The sequence below is a fragment of the Bombina bombina genome, chromosome 1 (genome assembly GCF_027579735.1).
Source record: "Bombina bombina isolate aBomBom1 chromosome 1, aBomBom1.pri, whole genome shotgun sequence".
Classification (NCBI taxonomy): domain Eukaryota; kingdom Metazoa; phylum Chordata; class Amphibia; order Anura; family Bombinatoridae; genus Bombina; species Bombina bombina.
In genome coordinates this window covers 1505218533-1505237604 of record NC_069499.1, presented here as the reverse complement: position 1 = coordinate 1505237604, position 19072 = coordinate 1505218533, and the positions used below count along the sequence as shown (strand labels likewise).

General features: G+C 40.8%; 1 protein-coding gene across 2 annotated transcripts in view; it reads left to right on the top strand.

Annotated features, from left to right (window-relative positions):
• Positions 1–19072, top strand: part of HELZ (helicase with zinc finger) — an 842947-nt gene that overhangs the window by 88375 nt on the left and 735500 nt on the right. For both annotated transcript variants that reach the window (XM_053707899.1, XM_053707909.1), the window contains exon 3: positions 6747–6783. In XM_053707899.1, the coding sequence (XP_053563874.1) occupies positions 6747–6783 (37 nt within the window). The remainder of the gene's footprint in view (positions 1–6746; positions 6784–19072) is intronic.

The window sequence follows — 19072 nt, the reverse complement described above, 5'->3', positions numbered from 1 at the left end:
AAGTCGTCAGACTTTTCATCCGGGGAGTGGGAGCTCCATCCGGAGGTGTTTGCAAAATTGAATCATCAATGGGGCACACCGGAATTGGATCTGATGGCATCACGTCAGAATGCCAAACTTCCTTGTTATGGGTCCAGATCAAGGGATGCTCTATCAGTACCGTGGTCGTTCAACCTGGCTTATGTGTTTCCTCCTTTTCCTCTCCTACCTCGTCTGATTGCCAAAATCAAACAGGAGAGGGCTTCGGTAATCTTGATAGCGCCTGCGTGGCCACGCAGGACTTGGTATGCAGACCTGGTGGAAATGTCATCTCTGCTACCGTGGAAACTGCCACTAAAACAGGCCCTTCTCATTCAGGGTCCGTTCCAACATCCAAATCTAATTTCTCTGCAGCTGACTTCCTGGAGATTGAACGCTTGATTTTATCTAAGCGGGGATTCTCTGAGTCGGTCATTGATACCTTGATTCAGGCTCGAAAGCCTGTCACTAGGAAAATTTACCATAAGATATGGCATAAATATCTTTATTGGTGCAAATCCAAAGGCTACTCATGGAGTAAGATCAGGATTCCTAGGATTTTGTCCTTTCTCCAAGAAGGATTGGAGAAGGGGTTATCAGCTAGGAACTTAAAGGGACAGATTTCTGCTTTGTCAATCTTACTACACAAGCGTCTGGCAGATGTCCCAGACGTTCAGTCGTTTTGTCAGGCTTTGGTTAGAATTAAGCCTGTGTTTAAACCTGTTGCTCTGCCATGGAGTTTGAATTTAGTTCTCAATGTTCTTCAAGGGGTTCCATTTGAACCCATGCATTCCATACATATTAAACTTCTATCTTGGAAAGTTCTGTTTTTAGTTGCTATCTCTTCTGCTCGAAGATTTTGAGCTATCTGCGTTACAATGCGACTCGCCTTATCTTCCATTCTGATAAGGTGGTTTTGCTTACTAAACCTGGATTCCTTCCTAAGGTTGTTTTAAATAAGAATATTAATCAGGAAATTGTTGTTCCTTCTCTGTGTCCTAACCCTTCTTTTAAGAAGGAGGAGCGTCTGTTACATAAGAGTGGGATACAGGTTGAACACAGCTTGCACTTCATACGGTGTATCCGGAAATGTGATCCTCCGACCAGTCCGCTAGCTAGTAGCGGGAGGAAAAAAGGAGTCCCATGAATAGATTTACAACAGGAACGGAGAGCCGTAGCCAGATGCAGGGGATTAGACTGCCAAACTTGAAGAAGAGGAAAAGAACGGCAGGCTCTCGCTCCAAAACTTTGTTTAAACTTCAAAATTTATTCATACGATTAAAAGGACAATACAGACATGGCAGGTAAAAACAAGCAGGGCAATCTCATGCGTTTCGCGCCCCCTACAGTCGCTTACTCATAGACTTTGTTTATGAGTAAGCGCCTATAGGAGGGGCGAAACGCGTACGTTTGCCCTGCTTGTTTTTACCTGCCATGTCTGTATTGTCCTTTTAATCGTAGAATTTTTTTTGAAGTTTTAACATAAAGTTTTGGAGCGAGAGCCTGCCGTTCTTTTCCTCTTCTTCACGTCTGTTACATAACTTGGACGTGGTTCGTGCCTTGAAGTTTTACTTGCAAGCGACCAAGGATTTCAGTCAAACATCATCTCTGTTTGTAGTCTATTCTGGAAAGCGTAGAGGTTAAAAAGCTACGGCTACCTCTTTCTTTTTGGCTGAAAAGCATCATCCGTTTGGCATACGAGACTGCTGGACAGCAGCCTCCTGAAAAAATTACAGCTCATTCTACTAGAGCGGTGGCTTCCACATGGGCTTTTAAAAACGATGCTTCTGTTGAACAAATTTGTAAGGCTGCGACTTGGTCTTCCCTTCATACCTTTTCCAAATTTTACAAATTTTATACTTTTGCTTCTTCTGAGGCTATTTTTGGGAGAAAAGTTCTTCAAGCAGTGGTGCCTTCTGTTTAGGTATCTGTCTTGTCCCTACCGTTCATCCGTGTCCTGTAGCTTTGGTATTGTATCCCACAAGTAAAGGATGAATCCGTGGACTTGTCGTATCTTATAGAAGAAAAGGAAATTTATGTTTACCTGATAAATTGATTTCTTCTAAGATACGAGTCCACGGCCCGCCCTGTCAATTTAAGACAGATTATAATTTTTTGTTTAAAACTGGTCACCTCTGCACCTTTTAGTTTCTCCTTTTTCTTCCTATTCCTTCGGTCGAATGGCTGGGGGGTGGAGTCAAGGGAGGAGCTATATAGACAGCTCTGCTGTGGTGCTCTTTGCCACTTCCTGTTAGCAGGAGGATAATATCCCACAAGTAAAGGATGAATCCGTGGACTTGTCGTATCTTAGAAGAAATCAATTTATCAGGTAAGCATTAATTTCCTTCTTCTTTCATGTAATTAGCAAGAGTCCATGAGCTAGTGACGTATGAGATATACATTCCTACCAGGAGGGGCAAAGTTTCCCAAACCTCAAAATGCCTATAAATACACCCCTCACCACACCCACAAATCAGTTATTTGGTTCACAGTTCGATTCTATTATTTCAACTGTTACTGGGGGGAAAGGAACTTTTTTACCACAGGATAAAAAATCTAAAGGTAAATTTAGGTCTACTAATCGTTTTCGTTCCTTTCGTCACAATAAGGAAGGAACAAAAGCCAGTTTGGAAACCATCTCCAGTCTGGAATAAATTCAAGCCTTTTAGAAAGCCAAAGCCAGCTCCCAAGTCAACATGAAGGTGCGGCCCTCATTCCAGCCCAGCTGGTAGGGGGCAGATTACGATTTTTCAAAGAAATTTGGATCAATTTGATTCACAATCTTTGGATTCAGAACATTGTTTCACAAGGGTACAGAATAGGCTTCAAGATAAGGCCTCCTGCAAGAAGATTTTTTTTCTTTCCCGTGTCCCAGTAAATCCAGTGAAGGCTCAAGCATTTCTGAAATGTGTTTCAGATCTAGAGTTGGCTGGAGTAATTATGCCAGTTCCAGTTCTGGAACAGGGGCTGGGGTTTTACTCAAATCTCTTCATTGTACCAAAGAAGGAGAATTCCTTCAGACCAGTTCTGGATTTAAAAATATTGAATCATTATGGAAGGATACCAACATTCAAAATGGTAACTATAAGGACTATTCTGCCTTTTGTTCAGCAAGGGCATTATATGTCCACAATAGATTTACAGGATGCATATCTGCATATTCCGATTCATCCAGATCACTATCAGTTTCTGATATTCTCTTTCCTAGACGAGCATTATCAGTTTGTGGCTCTGCCGTTTGGCATAGCAACAGCTCCAAGGATTTTTACAAAGGTTCTCGGTGCCCTTCTGTCTGTAATCAGAGAACAGGGTATTGTGGTATTTCCTTATTTGGACGATATCTTGGTACTTGCTCAGTCTTCACATTTAGCAGAATCTCATACGAATCGACTTGTGTTGTTTCTTTGAGAACATGGTTGGAGGATCAATTTACCAAAAAGTTCATTGATTCCTCAGACAAGGGTAACCTTTTTAGGTTTCCAGATAGATTGTGTCCATGACTCTGTCTCTGACAGACAAGAGACGTCTAAAATTGGTTTCAGCTTGTCGAAACCTTCAGTCTCAATCATTCCCTTCGGTAGCCTTATGCATGGAAATTCTAGGTCTTATGACTGCTGCATCGGACGCGATCCCCTTGTTCTTTTTCACATGCAACCTCTTCAGCTCTGTATGCTGAACCAGTGGTGCAGGGATTATACAAAGATATCGCAATTAATATCTTTAAAACCGATTGTACGACACTCTCTGACGTGGTGGACAGACCATCATCGTTTAGTTCAGGGGGCTTCTTTTGTTCTTCCGACCTGGACTGTGATTTCAACAGATACAAGTCTGACAGGTTGGGGAGCTGTTTGGGGGTCTCTGACAGCACAAGGGAGGTGAGATTACCAATCAACATTTTGGAACTCCGTGCAATTTTCAGAGCTCTTCAGTCATGGCCTCTTCTAAAGAGAGAGTCGTTCATTTGTTTTCAGACGGACAATGTCACAACCGTGGCATATGTCAATCATCAAGGAGGGACTCACAGTACTCTGGCTATGAAAGAAGTATCTCGAATACTGGTATGGGCGGAATCCAGCTCCTGTCTAATTTCTGCGGTTCATATCCCAGGTATAGACAATTGGGAAGCGGATTATCTCAGTCGCCAAACGTTACATCCGGGCGAATGGTCTCTTCACCCAGAGGTATTTCTTCAGATTGTTCAAATGTGGGGACTTCCAGAAATAGATCTGATGGCTTCTCATCTAAACAAGAAGCTTCCCAGGTATCTGTCCAGATCCAGGGATCCTCAGGCGGAAGCAGTGGATGCATTGTCACTTCCTTGGAAGTATCATCCTGCCTATATCTTTCCGCCTCTAGTTCTTCTTCCAAGAGTGATTTCCAAGATTCTAAAGGAGTGCTCATTTGTTCTGCTGGTGGCTCCAGTATGGCCTCACAGGTTTTGGTATGCAGATCTTGTCCGGATGGCCACTTGCCAACCGTGGACTTTTCCGTTAAGACCAGACCTTCTATCGCAAGGTCCTTTTTTCCATCAGGATCTCAAATCCTTAAATTTGAAGGTATGGAGATTGAACGCTTGATTCTCAGTAATAGAGGTTTCTCTGTCTCTGTGATTAATACTATGTTACAGGCTCGTAAATCTGTATCTAGGAAGATATATTATCGAGTCTGGAAGATTTACATTTCTTGGTGTTTTTCTCATAATTTTTCTTGGCATTCTTTTAGAATTCCTAGAATTTTACAGTTTCTTCAGGATGGTTTGGATAAAGGTTTGTCTGCAAGTTCCTTGAAAGGACAAATCTCTGCTCTTTCTGTTCTTTTTCACAGAAAGATTGCTAATCTTCCTGATATTCATTGTTTTGTACAAGCTTTGGTTCGTATAAAACCTGTTAAGTCAATTTCTCCTCCTTGGAGTTTGAATTTGGTTCTGGGGGCTCTTCAAGCTCCTCCGTTTGAACCTATGCATTCGCTGGACATTAAATTACTTTCTTGGAAAGTTTTGTTTCTTTTGGCCATCTCTTCTGCTAGAAGAGTTTCTGAATTATCTGCTCTTTCTTGTGAGTCTCCTTTTCTGATTTTTCATCAGGATAAGGCGGTGTTACGAATTCTAACAACATTAGTAGAGAAATTGTGGTTCCTTCATTGTGTCCTAATCCTAAGAATTCTAAGGAAAGATCGTTGCATTCTTTGGATGTAGTTAGAGCTTTGAAATATTATGTAGAAGCTACTAAAAATTTCCGAAAGACTTCTAGTCTATTTGTTATCTTTTCCGGTTCTAGGAAAGGTCAGAAGGCCTCTGCCATTTCTTTGGCGTCTTGGTTAAAGTCTTTGATTCATTATGCTTATGTTGAGTCGGGTAAAACTCCGCCTCAAAGGATTACAGCTCATTCTACTAGGTCAGTTTCTACTTCCTGGGCGTTTAGGAATGAAGCTTCGGTTGATCAGATTTGCAAAGCAGCAACTTGGTCTTCTTTGCATACTTTTACTAAATTCTACCATTTTGATGTGTTTTCTTCTTCTGAAGCAGTTTTTGGTAGAAAAGTACTTCAGGCAGCTGTTTCAGTTTGATTCTTCTGCTTATCATTTCAGTTTTCTTCATTATAAGATTTAAACTTTGTTTTGGGTGTGGATTATTTTCAGCGGAATTGGCTGTCTTTATTTTATCCCTCCCTCTTTAGTGACTCTTGCGTGGAAGATCCACATCTTGGGTATTCATTATCCCATACGTCACTAGCTCATGGACTCTTGCTAATTACATGAAAGAAAACATAATTTATGTAAGAACTTACCTGATAAATTCATTTCTTTCATATTAGCAAGAGTCCATGAGGCCCACCCTTTTTTGTAGTGGTTATGATTTTTTTGTATAAAGCACAATTATTCCAATTCCTTATTTTTATGCTTTCGCACTTTTTTCTTATCACCCCACTTCTTGGCTATGCGTTAAACTGATTTGTGGGTGTGGTGAGGGGTGTATTTATAGGCATTTTGAGGTTTGGGACACTTTGCCCCTCCTGGTAGGAATGTATATCCCATACGTCACTAGCTCATGGACTCTTGCTAATATGAAAGAAATGAATTTATCAGGTAAGTTCTTACATAAATTATGTTTTTCCTGTAATTGTCATTAGCAGTTAGGTTTGCAAATACATAATGTACCCAATGGAATAAAAAAGCATAAAAAATAAGTGGGATCCTAAGCCTAAATTTTATAGATACTTTAAATCTGGACAATTAAATACGTGTAACTTAGTAGAAATATGCAATGAGAATAAATGAAATAGTCCTTTAAAGGGATAGTAAACCCCAACATTTTCTTTTATAATTCAGATTAAACATACAATTTTTAACAACCTTTCAATTTACTTCTATTATCAAATTTGCTTCATTCTCTTGTTATCGATTGCTGAAGGAACAGCATTGCACTACTGGCAAGCTAGCGGGGCACATCTAGTTAGCCAATCACAAGAGACAAATGTGTGCATGCACCAATCAGCTGCTAGCTCCTACTACTGTATGATATGTGCGTATTCTTTTTTTTAAACAATGGATACTAAGAGAGCGAAGCACATTTGAAAATAGAAGTGAATTTAAAAGTGTCTTAAAATAATATGCTCTATATAAATCAGGCAAGTTTTAATTTTGACTTTCCTATCCCTTCAAATTTGTTGAAATGTAAAGAATTGTTTTAATATCAATTTCCCTTTTTTTTTTTTTTCTTAAATCAGAAAAACTATGATCAAGCTGATGAAGATTGTAAGCACGGTGAGTATGAATGTATTCTAGATTGTATGTATTCGTGTTAGTGAATAATGATTATTTACACCATATTTCAACACATATAATTACTCTGTAGTGTATTCTACAGTTTTATGCTAATGTCCCAGTATTGGGTAAATGTTGCAGCTAATTAAATTATAGCCCTGACAACCGTATTGAGATATCAGTAGTAATTAATGAAGCACTTGCTGAGTACACGTTTAATAATTGTACAATATAAATTTATATATTTTTTCACATTGTGTTATAGCGTATCAACCTAATCTTAATAGATGTGTTCTAGTCTACTAACCACGAGAATTGTGATGATTTTAACCCAAAGGCCCTTTTCTATTTATGACCTTACTCCGCGTGCACTTTTTTTTTTTTCTTCCACTTTGAAGAGGTTGGAAAATAGGGGTTCTGCTTTACAGGTGATTTATAACTTATTTTACAGATGAAAATTGCTGGATGAGTTTAGTGACCCACAAGAATCAGTCAGTTCCATTTATAACCCATGACCGCTGTGTTATGCTCGGTTCAAGATTAAGATTTCACACTGCTTTTTCCTGTGCTTTATTGCTACAAAATCTTATGCCTGTCATACACTTGAGGGCTGACAATGGATATTGCATTTTAATCTACTTAAGATATTTTACATAGAAAAGAGGATGTATTTTTATTATTTTTTTAACGAGGTAACCCCAACTGTTAATATTCATAAAATACTAGTAATCGTTATTGTGTCAGTATTAGCATCCCAGCTTTGCAGTTGTCTTGTTCATATCCAAAAATACAGCACAGTTATAGTAGCCAATGTCAATTATTAAGGATTTAGTAGCCGTAGCACTAATTTGTTTGGAGGGACATCATTTTCATATTTAGTAGCCGTAGCACTAATTTGTTTGGAGGGACATCATTTTGATATTGTTTCAATAATTCACCTTCCAGTAGGGACGTAGGTAAAAAGCTTTCTCAGTAACCAAAACATGCGTGCCGGTGACACAGTTCAATTAATCAATCTGACTTTATCAAGGACATGCAATCTCCTTCAAAGTATATCCCGAACACAAAAGTAAGAATAGAAAATTGTCAAGAATCCAATATATGAATAAGTGAAAATATAATGTATGAAGAGTACTTGAGTTATAATTCAAGACTAACAATCATGTAGATCAAAAATAAAATCACAAAGAGTAATGTAACGTAATATTAGTTTATTGATTCACCCCAAGGCAGAACATACAGTGATGTAAGATGCCATCGCAGAAAATGCAGCATGTCTGCAGTAAGAATAGCACACATGCAGGAACTGTTAGTGCTTGCATTTTGTAGTGCTGCTCCACATTAGACAGTTCTCTTTGAACAAAGCTGTGCTCTGGCTGCACTGTGTCAATTTTCCTTAACACAGTGCATCCAGTGCAAAGTGCTGTTGCTGTGCTGACTGAAGTGAACAGTCAAATATGCAGTAACGCTGCAAAGCAGCAGCACATTGCTTGTTGACTGGCTCTCAGAGATTTCAGTCTGTTTATTCTAAATTTAAGAGCACTACATCTTTTTATTACTACATTTCTATGTTAGACCAAGAGAAAAGAAAACAGATTTATTAAAGATACATTTTAAATTTTTTTTCTTCTGTTATGTGTGATCAGTCCACGGGTCATCATTACTTCTGGGATATAACTCCTCCCCAACAGGAAATGCAAGAGGATTCACCCAGCAGAGCTGCATATAGCTCCTCCCCTCTACGTCAGTCCCAGTCATTCTCTTGCACCCAACGACTAGATAGGATGTGTGAGAGGACTATGGTGATTATACTTAGTTTTTATGACTTCAATCAAAAGTTTGTTATTTTAAAATAGCACCGGAGCGTGTTATTACTTCTCTGGCAGAGTTTGAGGAAGAATCTGTCAGAGTTTTTTACTATGATTTTAACCGGAGTAGTTAAGATCATATTGCTGTTCTCGGCCATCTGAGGGAGGTAAAGGCTTCAGATCAGGGGACAGCGGGCAGAGGAATCTGCATTGAGGTATGTAGCAGTTTTTATTTTCTGAATGGAATTGATGAGAAAATCCTGCCATACCGTTAAAATGACATGTATGTATACACTTCAGTATTCTGGGGATGGTATTTCACCGGAACTACTCTGTTAAAGGTCACTAATCCTTTTTAATAACTATTTATCATGTTAAACGTTTTTGCTGGAATGTAGAATCGTTTACATTGCTGAGGTACTGTGTGAATAAATATTTGGGCATTATTTTCCACTTGGCAGTTTTTTTGCTTTATTTGTGACAGTTTCGTTTCTCTTCACTGCTGTGTGGGAGAGGGAGGGGCCGTTTTGGCGCTCTTTGCTACGCATCAAAAAATACCAGTCAGTTACTTTATTTTTCCTGCATGATCCGGTTCATCTCTGATAGATCTCAGGGGTCTTCAAACTTCTTTGAAGGGAGGTAAATTCTCTCAGCAGAGCTGTGAGAATTCTTATAGTGACTGTGAATAAAAACGTTGCTTTGTATTTTTTATGTCAAATTTAATTATGTTATTTTACTAATGGGAACAAACCTTTGCTAAAAGTTTTGTTGTTTTAAAGTTTGATGCTATAACTGTTTTTTCAGTTCACTATTTCAACTGTCATTTAATCGTTAGTACCTCTTTGAGGCACAGTACGTTTTTTGCTAAAAAAGATTATAACCAAGTTGTAAGTTTTTTGCTAGTGTGTTAAACATGTCTGACTCAGAGGAAGATATCTGTGTCATTTGTTCCAATGCCAAGGTGGAGCCCAATAGAAATTTATGTACTAACTGTATTGATGCTACTTTAAATAAAAGTCAATCTGTACAATGTGAACAAATTTCACCAAACAGCGAGGGGAGAGTTATGCCGACTAACTCGCCTCACGCGGCAGTACCTGCATCTCCCGCCCGGGAGGTGCGTGATATTTTGGCGCCTAGTACATCTGGGCGGCCATTACAGATAACATTACAAGATATGGCTACTGTTATGACTGAAGTTTTGTCTAAATTACCAGAACTAAGAGGCAAGCGTGATCACTCTGGGGTGAGAACAGAGTGCGCTGACAATGCTAGGGCCATGTCTGATACTGCGTCACAGCTCGCAGAGCATGAGGACGGAGAGCTTCATTCTGTGGGTGACGGTTCTGATCCAAACAGATTGGACTCAGATATTTCAAATTTTAAATTTAAATTGGAGAACCTCCGTGTATTACTAGGGGAGGTCTTAGCAGCTCTCAACGATTGTAACACCGTTGCAATACCAGAGAAACTGTGTAGGTTGGATAAATACTTTGCGGTACCGGCGAGTACTGACGTTTTTCCTATACCTAAGAGACTAACTGAAATTGTTACTAAGGAGTGGGATAGACCCGGTGTGCCGTTCTCACCCCCTCCAATATTTAGAAAGATGTTTCCAATAGACGCCACCACTCGGGACTTATGGCAAACGGTCCCCAAGGTGGAGGGAGCAGTTTCTACTTTAGCTAAGCGTACCACTATCCCGGTGGAGGATAGCTGTGCTTTCTCAGATCCAATGGATAAAAAATTAGAGGGTTACCTTAAGAAAATGTTTGTTCAACAAGGTTTTATATTACAACCCCTTGCATGTATCGCGCCGATTACGGCTGCGGCAGCATTTTGGATTGAGTCGCTTGAAGAGAACCTTAGTTCATCTACGCTAGACGACATTACGGACAGGCTTAGAGTCCTTAAACTAGCTAATTCCTTCATTTCGGAGGCCGTAGTACATTTAACCAAACTTACGGCTAAGAACTCAGGATTCGCCATACAGGCACGTAGGGCGCTGTGGCTAAAATCCTGGTCAGCTGATGTTACTTCTAAGTCCAAATTACTTAATATACCTTTCAAGGGGCAGTCTTTATTTGGGCCCGGTTTGAAAGAGATTATCGCTGACATTACAGGAGGTAAGGGCCACGCCCTACCTCAAGACAAAGCCAAAGCTAAGGCTAGACAGTCTAATTTTCGTCCCTTTCGGAACTTTAAAACAGGAGCAGCATCAACCTCCACTGCACCAAAACAGGAAGGAGCTGTTGCTCGTTACAGGCAAGGCTGGAAGCCTAACCAGTCCTGGAACAAGAGCAAGCAGGCCAGGAAACCTCCTGCTGCCCCAAAGACAGCATGAACCGAGAGCCCCCGATCCGGGACCGGATCTAGTGGGGGGCAGACTCTCTCTCTTCGCCCAGGCCTGGGCAAGAGATGTTCAGGATCCCTGGGCTCTAGAGATCATATCGCAGGGATACCTTCTAGACTTCAAATTATCTCCCCCAAGAGGGAGATTTCATCTGTCAAGGTTGTCAACAAACCAGATAAAGAAAGAAGCGTTTCTACGCTGCGTACAAGATCTGTTATTAATGGGAGTGATCCATCCGGTTCCGCGGTCGGAACAAGGACAAGGGTTCTACTCAAACCTGTTTGTGGTTCCCAAAAAAGAGGGAACTTTCAGGCCAATCTTAGATTTAAAGACTCTAAACAAATTCCTAAGAGTTCCATCGTTCAAAATGGAAACTATTCGGACAATCTTACCCATGATCCAAGAGGGTCAGTACATGACCACAGTGGATTTAAAGGATGCTTACCTTCACATACCGATCCACAAAGATCATCACCGGTATCTAAGGTTTGCCTTCTTAGACAGGCACTACCAGTTTGTAGCTCTTCCATTCGGATTGGCTACGGCTCCAAGAATCTTCACAAAGGTTCTGGGTGCCCTTCTAGCGGTACTAAGACCGCGAGGGATTTCGGTAGCTCCGTACCTAGACGACATTCTAATTCAAGCTTCAAGCTTTCAAACTGCCAAGTCTCATACAGAGTTAGTTCTGGCATTTCTAAGGTCGCATGGATGGAAAGTGAACGAAAAGAAGAGTTCTCTCTTTCCTCTCACAAGAGTTCCATTCTTGGGGACTCTTATAGATTCTGTAGAAATGAAGATTTACCTGACAGAAGACAGGTTAACAAAGCTTCAAAATGCATGCCGCGTCCTTCATTCCATTCAACACCCGTCAGTAGCTCAATGCATGGAGGTGATCGGCTTAATGGTAGCGGCAATGGACATAGTACCTTTTGCACGCCTACACCTCAGACCGCTGCAATTATGCATGCTAAGTCAGTGGAATGGGGATTACTCAGATTTGTCCCCTACTCTGAATCTGAATCAAGAGACCAGAAATTCTCTTCTATGGTGGCTTTATCGGCCACACCTGTCCAGGGGGATGCCATTCAGCAGGCCAGACTGGACAATTGTAACAACAGACGCCAGCCTACTAGGTTGGGGCGCTGTCTGGAATTCTCTGAAGGCTCAGGGACTATGGAATCAGGAGGAGAGTCTCCTTCCAATAAACATTCTGGAATTGAGAGCAGTTCTCAATGCCCTTCTGGCTTGGCCCCAGTTAACAACTCGGGGGTTCATCAGGTTTCAGTCGGACAACATCACGACTGTAGCTTACATCAACCATCAGGGAGGGACAAGAAGCTCCCTAGCAATGATGGAAGTATCAAAGATAATTCGCTGGGCAGAGTCTCACTCTTGCCACCTGTCAGCAATCCACATCCCGGGAGTGGAGAACTGGGAGGCGGATTTCTTGAGTCGCCAGACTTTTCATCCGGGGGAGTGGGAACTTCATCCGGAGGTCTTTGCCCAAATACTTCGACGTTGGGGCAAACCAGAGATAGTTCTCATGGCGTCTCGCCAGAACGCCAAACTTCCTCGCTACGGGTCCAGATCCAGGGATCCGGGAGCAGTTCTGATAGATGCTTTGACAGCACCTTGGAACTTCAGGATGGCTTATGTGTTTCCACCCTTCCCGCTGCTTCCTCGATTGATTGCCAAAATCAAACAGGAGAGAGCATCAGTAATTCTAATAGCACCTGCATGGCCACGCAGGACTTGGTATGCAGATCTAGTGGACATGTCATCCTGTCCGCCTTGGTCTCTACCTCTAAGACAGGACCTTCTGATACAGGGTCCATTCAAACATCAAAATCTAACTTCTCTGAAGCTGACTGCTTGGAAATTGAACGCTTGATTTTATCAAAACGTGGTTTTTCTGAGTCGGTTATTGATACCCTAATTCAGGCTAGGAAGCCTGTTACCAGAAGGATTTACCATAAAATATGGCGGAAATACCTATACTGGTGCGAATCCAAAGGTTACTCCTGGAGTAAGGTTAGGATCGCTAGGATACTGTCTTTTCTACAAGAAGGTTTAGAAAAGGGTTTATCAGCTAGTTCATTAAAGGGACAGATTTCAGCTCTGTCCATCTTGTTACACAGACGTCTGTCAGAAAATCCAGACGTCCAGTCTTTTTGTCAGGCTTTAGCTAGGATCAAGCCTGTGTTTAAAGCTGTTGCTCCACCATGGAGTTTAAACTTAGTTCTTAACGTTTTACAGGGTGTTCCGTTTGAACCCCTTCATTCCATTGATATAAAAATGTTATCTTGGAAAGTTCTGTTTTTAATGGCTATTTCCTCGGCTCGAAGAGTCTCTGAGTTATCAGCCTTACATTGTGATTCCCCTTATCTGATTTTTCACTCAGACAAGGTAGTTCTGCGTACTAAACCTGGGTTCTTACCTAAGGTAGTTACTAACAGGAACATCAATCAAGAGATTGTTGTCCCATCCTTGTGTCCAAATCCTTCTTCAAAGAAGGAACGTCTTTTACACAATCTGGATGTAGTTCGTGCCCTCAAGTTCTACTTGCAGGCAACTAAAGATTTTCGCCAAACTTCTTCCTTGTTTGTCGTTTACTCTGGACAGAGGAGAGGTCAAAAAGCTTCTGCTACCTCTCTCTCTTTTTGGCTTCGTAGCATAATACGTTTAGCCTATGAGACTGCTGGACAGCAGCCTCCTGAAAGAATTACAGCTCACTCCACTAGAGCTGTGGCTTCCACTTGGGCCTTTAAGAATGAGGCCTCTGTTGAACAGATTTGCAAGGCTGCAACTTGGTCTTCACTTCATACTTTTTCCAAATTTTACAAATTTGACACTTTTGCTTCTTCGGAGGCTATTTTTGGGAGAAAGGTTCTTCAGGCAGTGGTTCCTTCTGTATAATGAGCCTGCCTTTCCCTCCCGTCATCCGTGTACTTTTGCTTTGGTATTGGTATCCCAGAAGTAATGATGACCCGTGGACTGATCACACATAACAGAAGAAAACATAATTTATGCTTACCTGATAAATTCCTTTCTTCTGTTGTGTGATCAGTCCACGGCCCGCCCTGTTTTAAGGCAGGTAAATATCTTTTAAATTATACTCCAGTCACCACTTCACCCTTGGTTACTCCTTTCTCGTTGATTCTTGGTCGAATGACTGGGACTGACGTAGAGGGGAGGAGCTATATGCAGCTCTGCTGGGTGAATCCTCTTGCATTTCCTGTTGGGGAGGAGTTATATCCCAGAAGTAATGATGACCCGTGGACTGATCACACAACAGAAGAAAGGAATTTATCAGGTAAGCATAAATTATGTTTTTTTGTATGCAACTAATTTGCAATTTCAACTACTGCACTATGTTATAAAACATTAAAAATTGCTTTATTCTTCAGTTAACCAACACATTGCAATTGAACTGGTGCCTTAGTGTAACTGTCTTAATTTAAAATTGAATTTTATTTAAAAATTACCTGCAGAAAAGTTCTGCCTCTGGGTTGGTTTTGTTACTTCCCTGTTACTGTAGAATTGTACAGGAACATGCATGTTTAGTCACTAATAACCCTATAAATTTGTGAAAAGGAAAAGAGGCAAAATCTCCATTGTTTACTTTGGAAATTCTCACCTGTACTTGAAAAGGCATGCCATTTAATCAGTTAAAGGGATATGAGATTACATTATCCATTTTTACTATTGTTATTGTCTATATGAAATTGACGTCTAATTCTGGAGCACTGGTTGCTTAAGTAGAACAACATGATACTGATTCATGGTAAAAATAGATAAAACAGACTGAGCAAAAAAACATAATTTATTTGTAACTGATAAATTCCTATCTTGGTGGTGAAAATCCACGATTTATTACTGTTAGGAATTCATCTCCTGGCTATCAGGATGAAGGAAAGACACCACACACCAAGAGCTTTAATATACCTCTTACTTGCCTGACCCTCCGGGCATTACTTATAGCCAAGAATCAGAGGAAGTCGTAAGAAAGATAGTAATGAGTTGCAAACTCTAATTGCTGCCACTAGGAAAATTGGGCGGGTTCGTGGACACTCACCACTATGAAAGGAAGGAATTTATCAGGTAAGAATAATTTTTTTTATCTCTTATGGTGGCGAGAGTCAACAATTCATTACTGTTGAGGGACTAAAAATGAAAAAGGCCGGCACCTATTTACCAGTAACTAGAACCTGAAGGACCTTCCTTCCATAAGCTGCAGAGGCAAATACATCAAGATTTTACAATTTGGTATGCAACGAATAACGAGATCAAGTTGCAGCCTTAAAAATTTGTTCAACTGAAGCCTCATTTCTCAAGGCCCAAAAAGTAGAAACAGAACGAGTTAAGTGAGCTGTAATACATGATGGTTGCGTCTGCCCCGCATCCAAGTAAGAATTGTGAATCACACTTTTTAAAAACCATGAAGCCAAGGTAACAAATTTGAAGACTGATGAAAGTACTTAGTCACTTCTAAATAAAATTTACGTACCCTGACCACATCCAGATTGTGTAATAATATTTCCTTTGAAGATTTTGGATTAGGGCAGAAAGGGGGAACCACAACTTCCTACTTATTATTGTCTGAAGAGACAGGTAGAAAACTAGTGAGTAAAACTGCTTTGTCCTGATGAATCATCAAGTATGGGGGATCGCGTAAGAGAGCTGACAATTCAGATACTCAGCCGACAAAGTTGCTAACAAAAATAAAACTTTCCAAAAGATTAGCTGAATATCCAGTGTTGTGCATAGGTTCAAATAAAGGAGATTGCAAGACTCTTAGAATCAGATTCAAACTCCATGGAGGAGTGATATGTTTGATAAGAGGTTTAATTCTAGACAAAGTCTGAATGATTACCTGAATATCTGGAAGGCGAGCAGGATTTCTGTACAATAAAACAAAGTGAGGAAATATGACCCCTTAAGAGTGCTGGATGATAGACCATTGTCTAGGCCAGTGTTTCTCAACCCAGGCTTCAAGTACCCACAACAGGAGAGATTTTCATTATAGCTGAACTAGAGCACAGGTGAAATAATCAGCTGATCAGTAACCGTGGTTACTAAATTGCTCTCACTCAGCTGATTATTTCACCTGTGCTCTAGTTCAGCTATAATGAAAATCTGGCCTTTTAGGGGTACTTGAGGACCGCGGTTGAGAAACACTGGTCTAGGCCATCTTGAAGAAATTGCAAGATTCAAGCAATCCTAACAGTATGCCATGTATATCCTCGATCTGAACACCAAGAAAGATATACCTTCCACCTTTATTGTAAGTTTTCCTAGTAACAGGCTTTCAAGTCTGAGTCAAAGTCTCTATTACAGATTCAGATAAACCCCATTGAAAAAGAACTAAGTGTTCAATCGCCAAGCAGTCAAACTCAGAGACTGAAGATTTTTTAAAAAAGGGCCTTGAGATAGAAGTTCTGGGTTTTGAGGGAGACGCCACAAAGGTTCACTGTATGTCTGAATTAGATCTCAATACCACGTTCTGTGGGGCAAGCCAATGCTATCAAAATTTCAGATATTTGTTCCTGCTTGATCCGAGAATTCACCCTTGGTTAAAACAGATTAAACTAGTTGATAAGGCCAAGGAACTTCTAGTGTATCTATCAATTCCGCTTGAGGATTTCTTGACCTTGACCCATTGCTCGGGATATCTGTTTGGTTTAGACCAGATGCCATGAGATTGATCTCCGGGAGACCCCAGCGATGCACCAATTAAAATCCTCAGATTGAGAAACCATTCCTCCAGAGTGTAAGGTCTGAAGACCCAGTTATTGACCCCAAGAATGTGAGTTCTTGTGATGGAACTCATGCTGTCTGATAGAAAATGAATAGAAGGATCTGATCTGAAAAGAGGCTCAAGGCATTTATTGGTAATCTCCTCTCCTGAGGTGACCAAACTCCCTGAGATCTCCGAGCTCCAGACCGCCCCCCAACTCGACAGGCTGGCATCTGTGGTAATTATTTCCCATGGCTGACGCAGAAAGTCCATTCTCTGAGACAACGAAATAGGAGATATCAACCATGGCAGAGATTGTCTGAATAATGGGTCTAAATGGATTAACTGTGACAGATTGGTATGATCTCCATTTCACTGTCTTAACATTTTGCCACCATCAGCCCCACTACTTACATGCACAGTAAAGAGGATACCGTGAAAATAATAGAATCCAAGCTGAGATCAAACAAGTTCTTTCCCTTGAAAGGGAACGTTAATTCTCGTCTTTGAAGCGGTCACCAGACCACGACTTAAACCGAAGTTCTCTTCTGGCAAGGATAGACAATGCTGGGTTTTTTTCCGCATTAAGGCAAATGACAAATTATCACTTCACAAATAAAGAAAAGTGGATTGCAAGTAACAAATGTGTTCATGAATATCCTCTAAGGATGATTCTTCTGAGACCAAATCAAATAATGAATCACATAAAGATGCTGTTCCTGCAACACAAGCGATACCCACCACTAGTTGAAACAGTCTGCCCTGCAGGAAGGACTTCCAGCTTCCTATCCATAGTTTCTCTGTGAGAAGTGCTGTATGCCAGAGGGATTGTGTTTCAGCTGTCTACCTTAGGAATGGTCTCCCAAAGCTCCAAGTTAAAATCTGGAATAGGGAACAGTCTTTTAAACTTAGGTGAAGGAATAAACGGAACCCCAGGCTTGTCCCATTCCCTGGAAATTAGTTGAGGTTTTTCAAGTTGCTGTCCTAATCACAAAATTGACTTAGATTTGGGTTTGAAGATAGATGCAATTGCAGTAAAAGCTTATACTCAGCAGGTTTAGGGTTCTGAACCCCTCAAGTCTTCAAAACTTCCTTAAGTAAGGAACGTAAATGTTTTAGCTTAAAGTTAGATTCCTCAGATTCTGTCTCTGAATTTAAAGATAATTCCTCAGAAGACAGTTTACCCTCACTTGATGAAACAGTTACATTTACGTTTACCTTAAGGCCACATTAATGCCATAACCTCAGAGATGGTGAACTTTATGTGATTCTTAAAATTGGCAAAAAAATCAGTAACTCCACCCTGACTAGTATACACGGGTGGTGGACAAACTGGAGAAAACAGTAGTAGTTGTAGACACAATTGAGACTATAAAACAGAAATTAGTACTGAAGAATTGAGCAGGAGCACATACAGTACCCAATTTGCAAAGCATGCATTTATTTGTTGGGGAAAACAAAATCTGTGGATCTACCCTCTAATGGGTCTATCCCAGCAGGGGCAGTTCCAGTCTGCTCCATTACAAGTAGATGCTATGTAATCAAAACCCAAATCAAAGTATCACAAGTATGTGACGTAAAGTATATACTATATTCTTCTAGTCACTTAATAAAAATGAGAAGTTGTGGAGCACAGTAAGGAAGAACAAAATTATAGCTGAAATACACTTCTAGGCCTAGAAGAGAATATTAAATATGCCTTAAACACAGACTGCTATATGACAAATTATGTAGCCTGTATAGCCAATGATTCCAAAAATTAGAGGTGTGAAAATACTTTAGCACCTAAAATATTATCAAAGTGCTCCCTCTCCGGGTTACCACAGACAAGATGGCAAGCTGAAAGACTCTTGCTGCGCCAAGAGTCAGAGCCAAGTGAGAGGAACAGACGGAGAGCGTGCTGAAAAGCTCAAGCGATGGGAAAATGGCCTTCGCCATCACCTTCCCGACAGAACCGCTGCATTGCGCTCTGCCTTTTCCTCTCATTGCATTGAAACCAAGCCTAGTGTCTACTTGGCACTCCTGAGAGGGCTGTGTAGAGCTCAGGTGCTAAAAATGCAGACCCCAATAAGAACAGGTCCAGCTAAAGAGACTGTTGCAGCTTAAGTGTCCTTAAGCACACAGACAGTAAAAATCACCAGTACCCCAAATCATGCTTCAAAACCATAAGGTTCAGTAAATAATACTGGGATATTACTTTGTAATACAAGACCACTACTTCCCCTTTGTGCACAAACAGCCTCACATTATATTATCACAGTTGGTGTGTCCGGTCCACGGCGTCATCCTTACTTGTGGGAATATTCTCTTCCCCAACAGGAAATGGCAAAGAGCACAGCAAAAGCTGCCCATATAGCCCCTCCTCAGGCTCCGCCCCCCAGTCATTCTCTT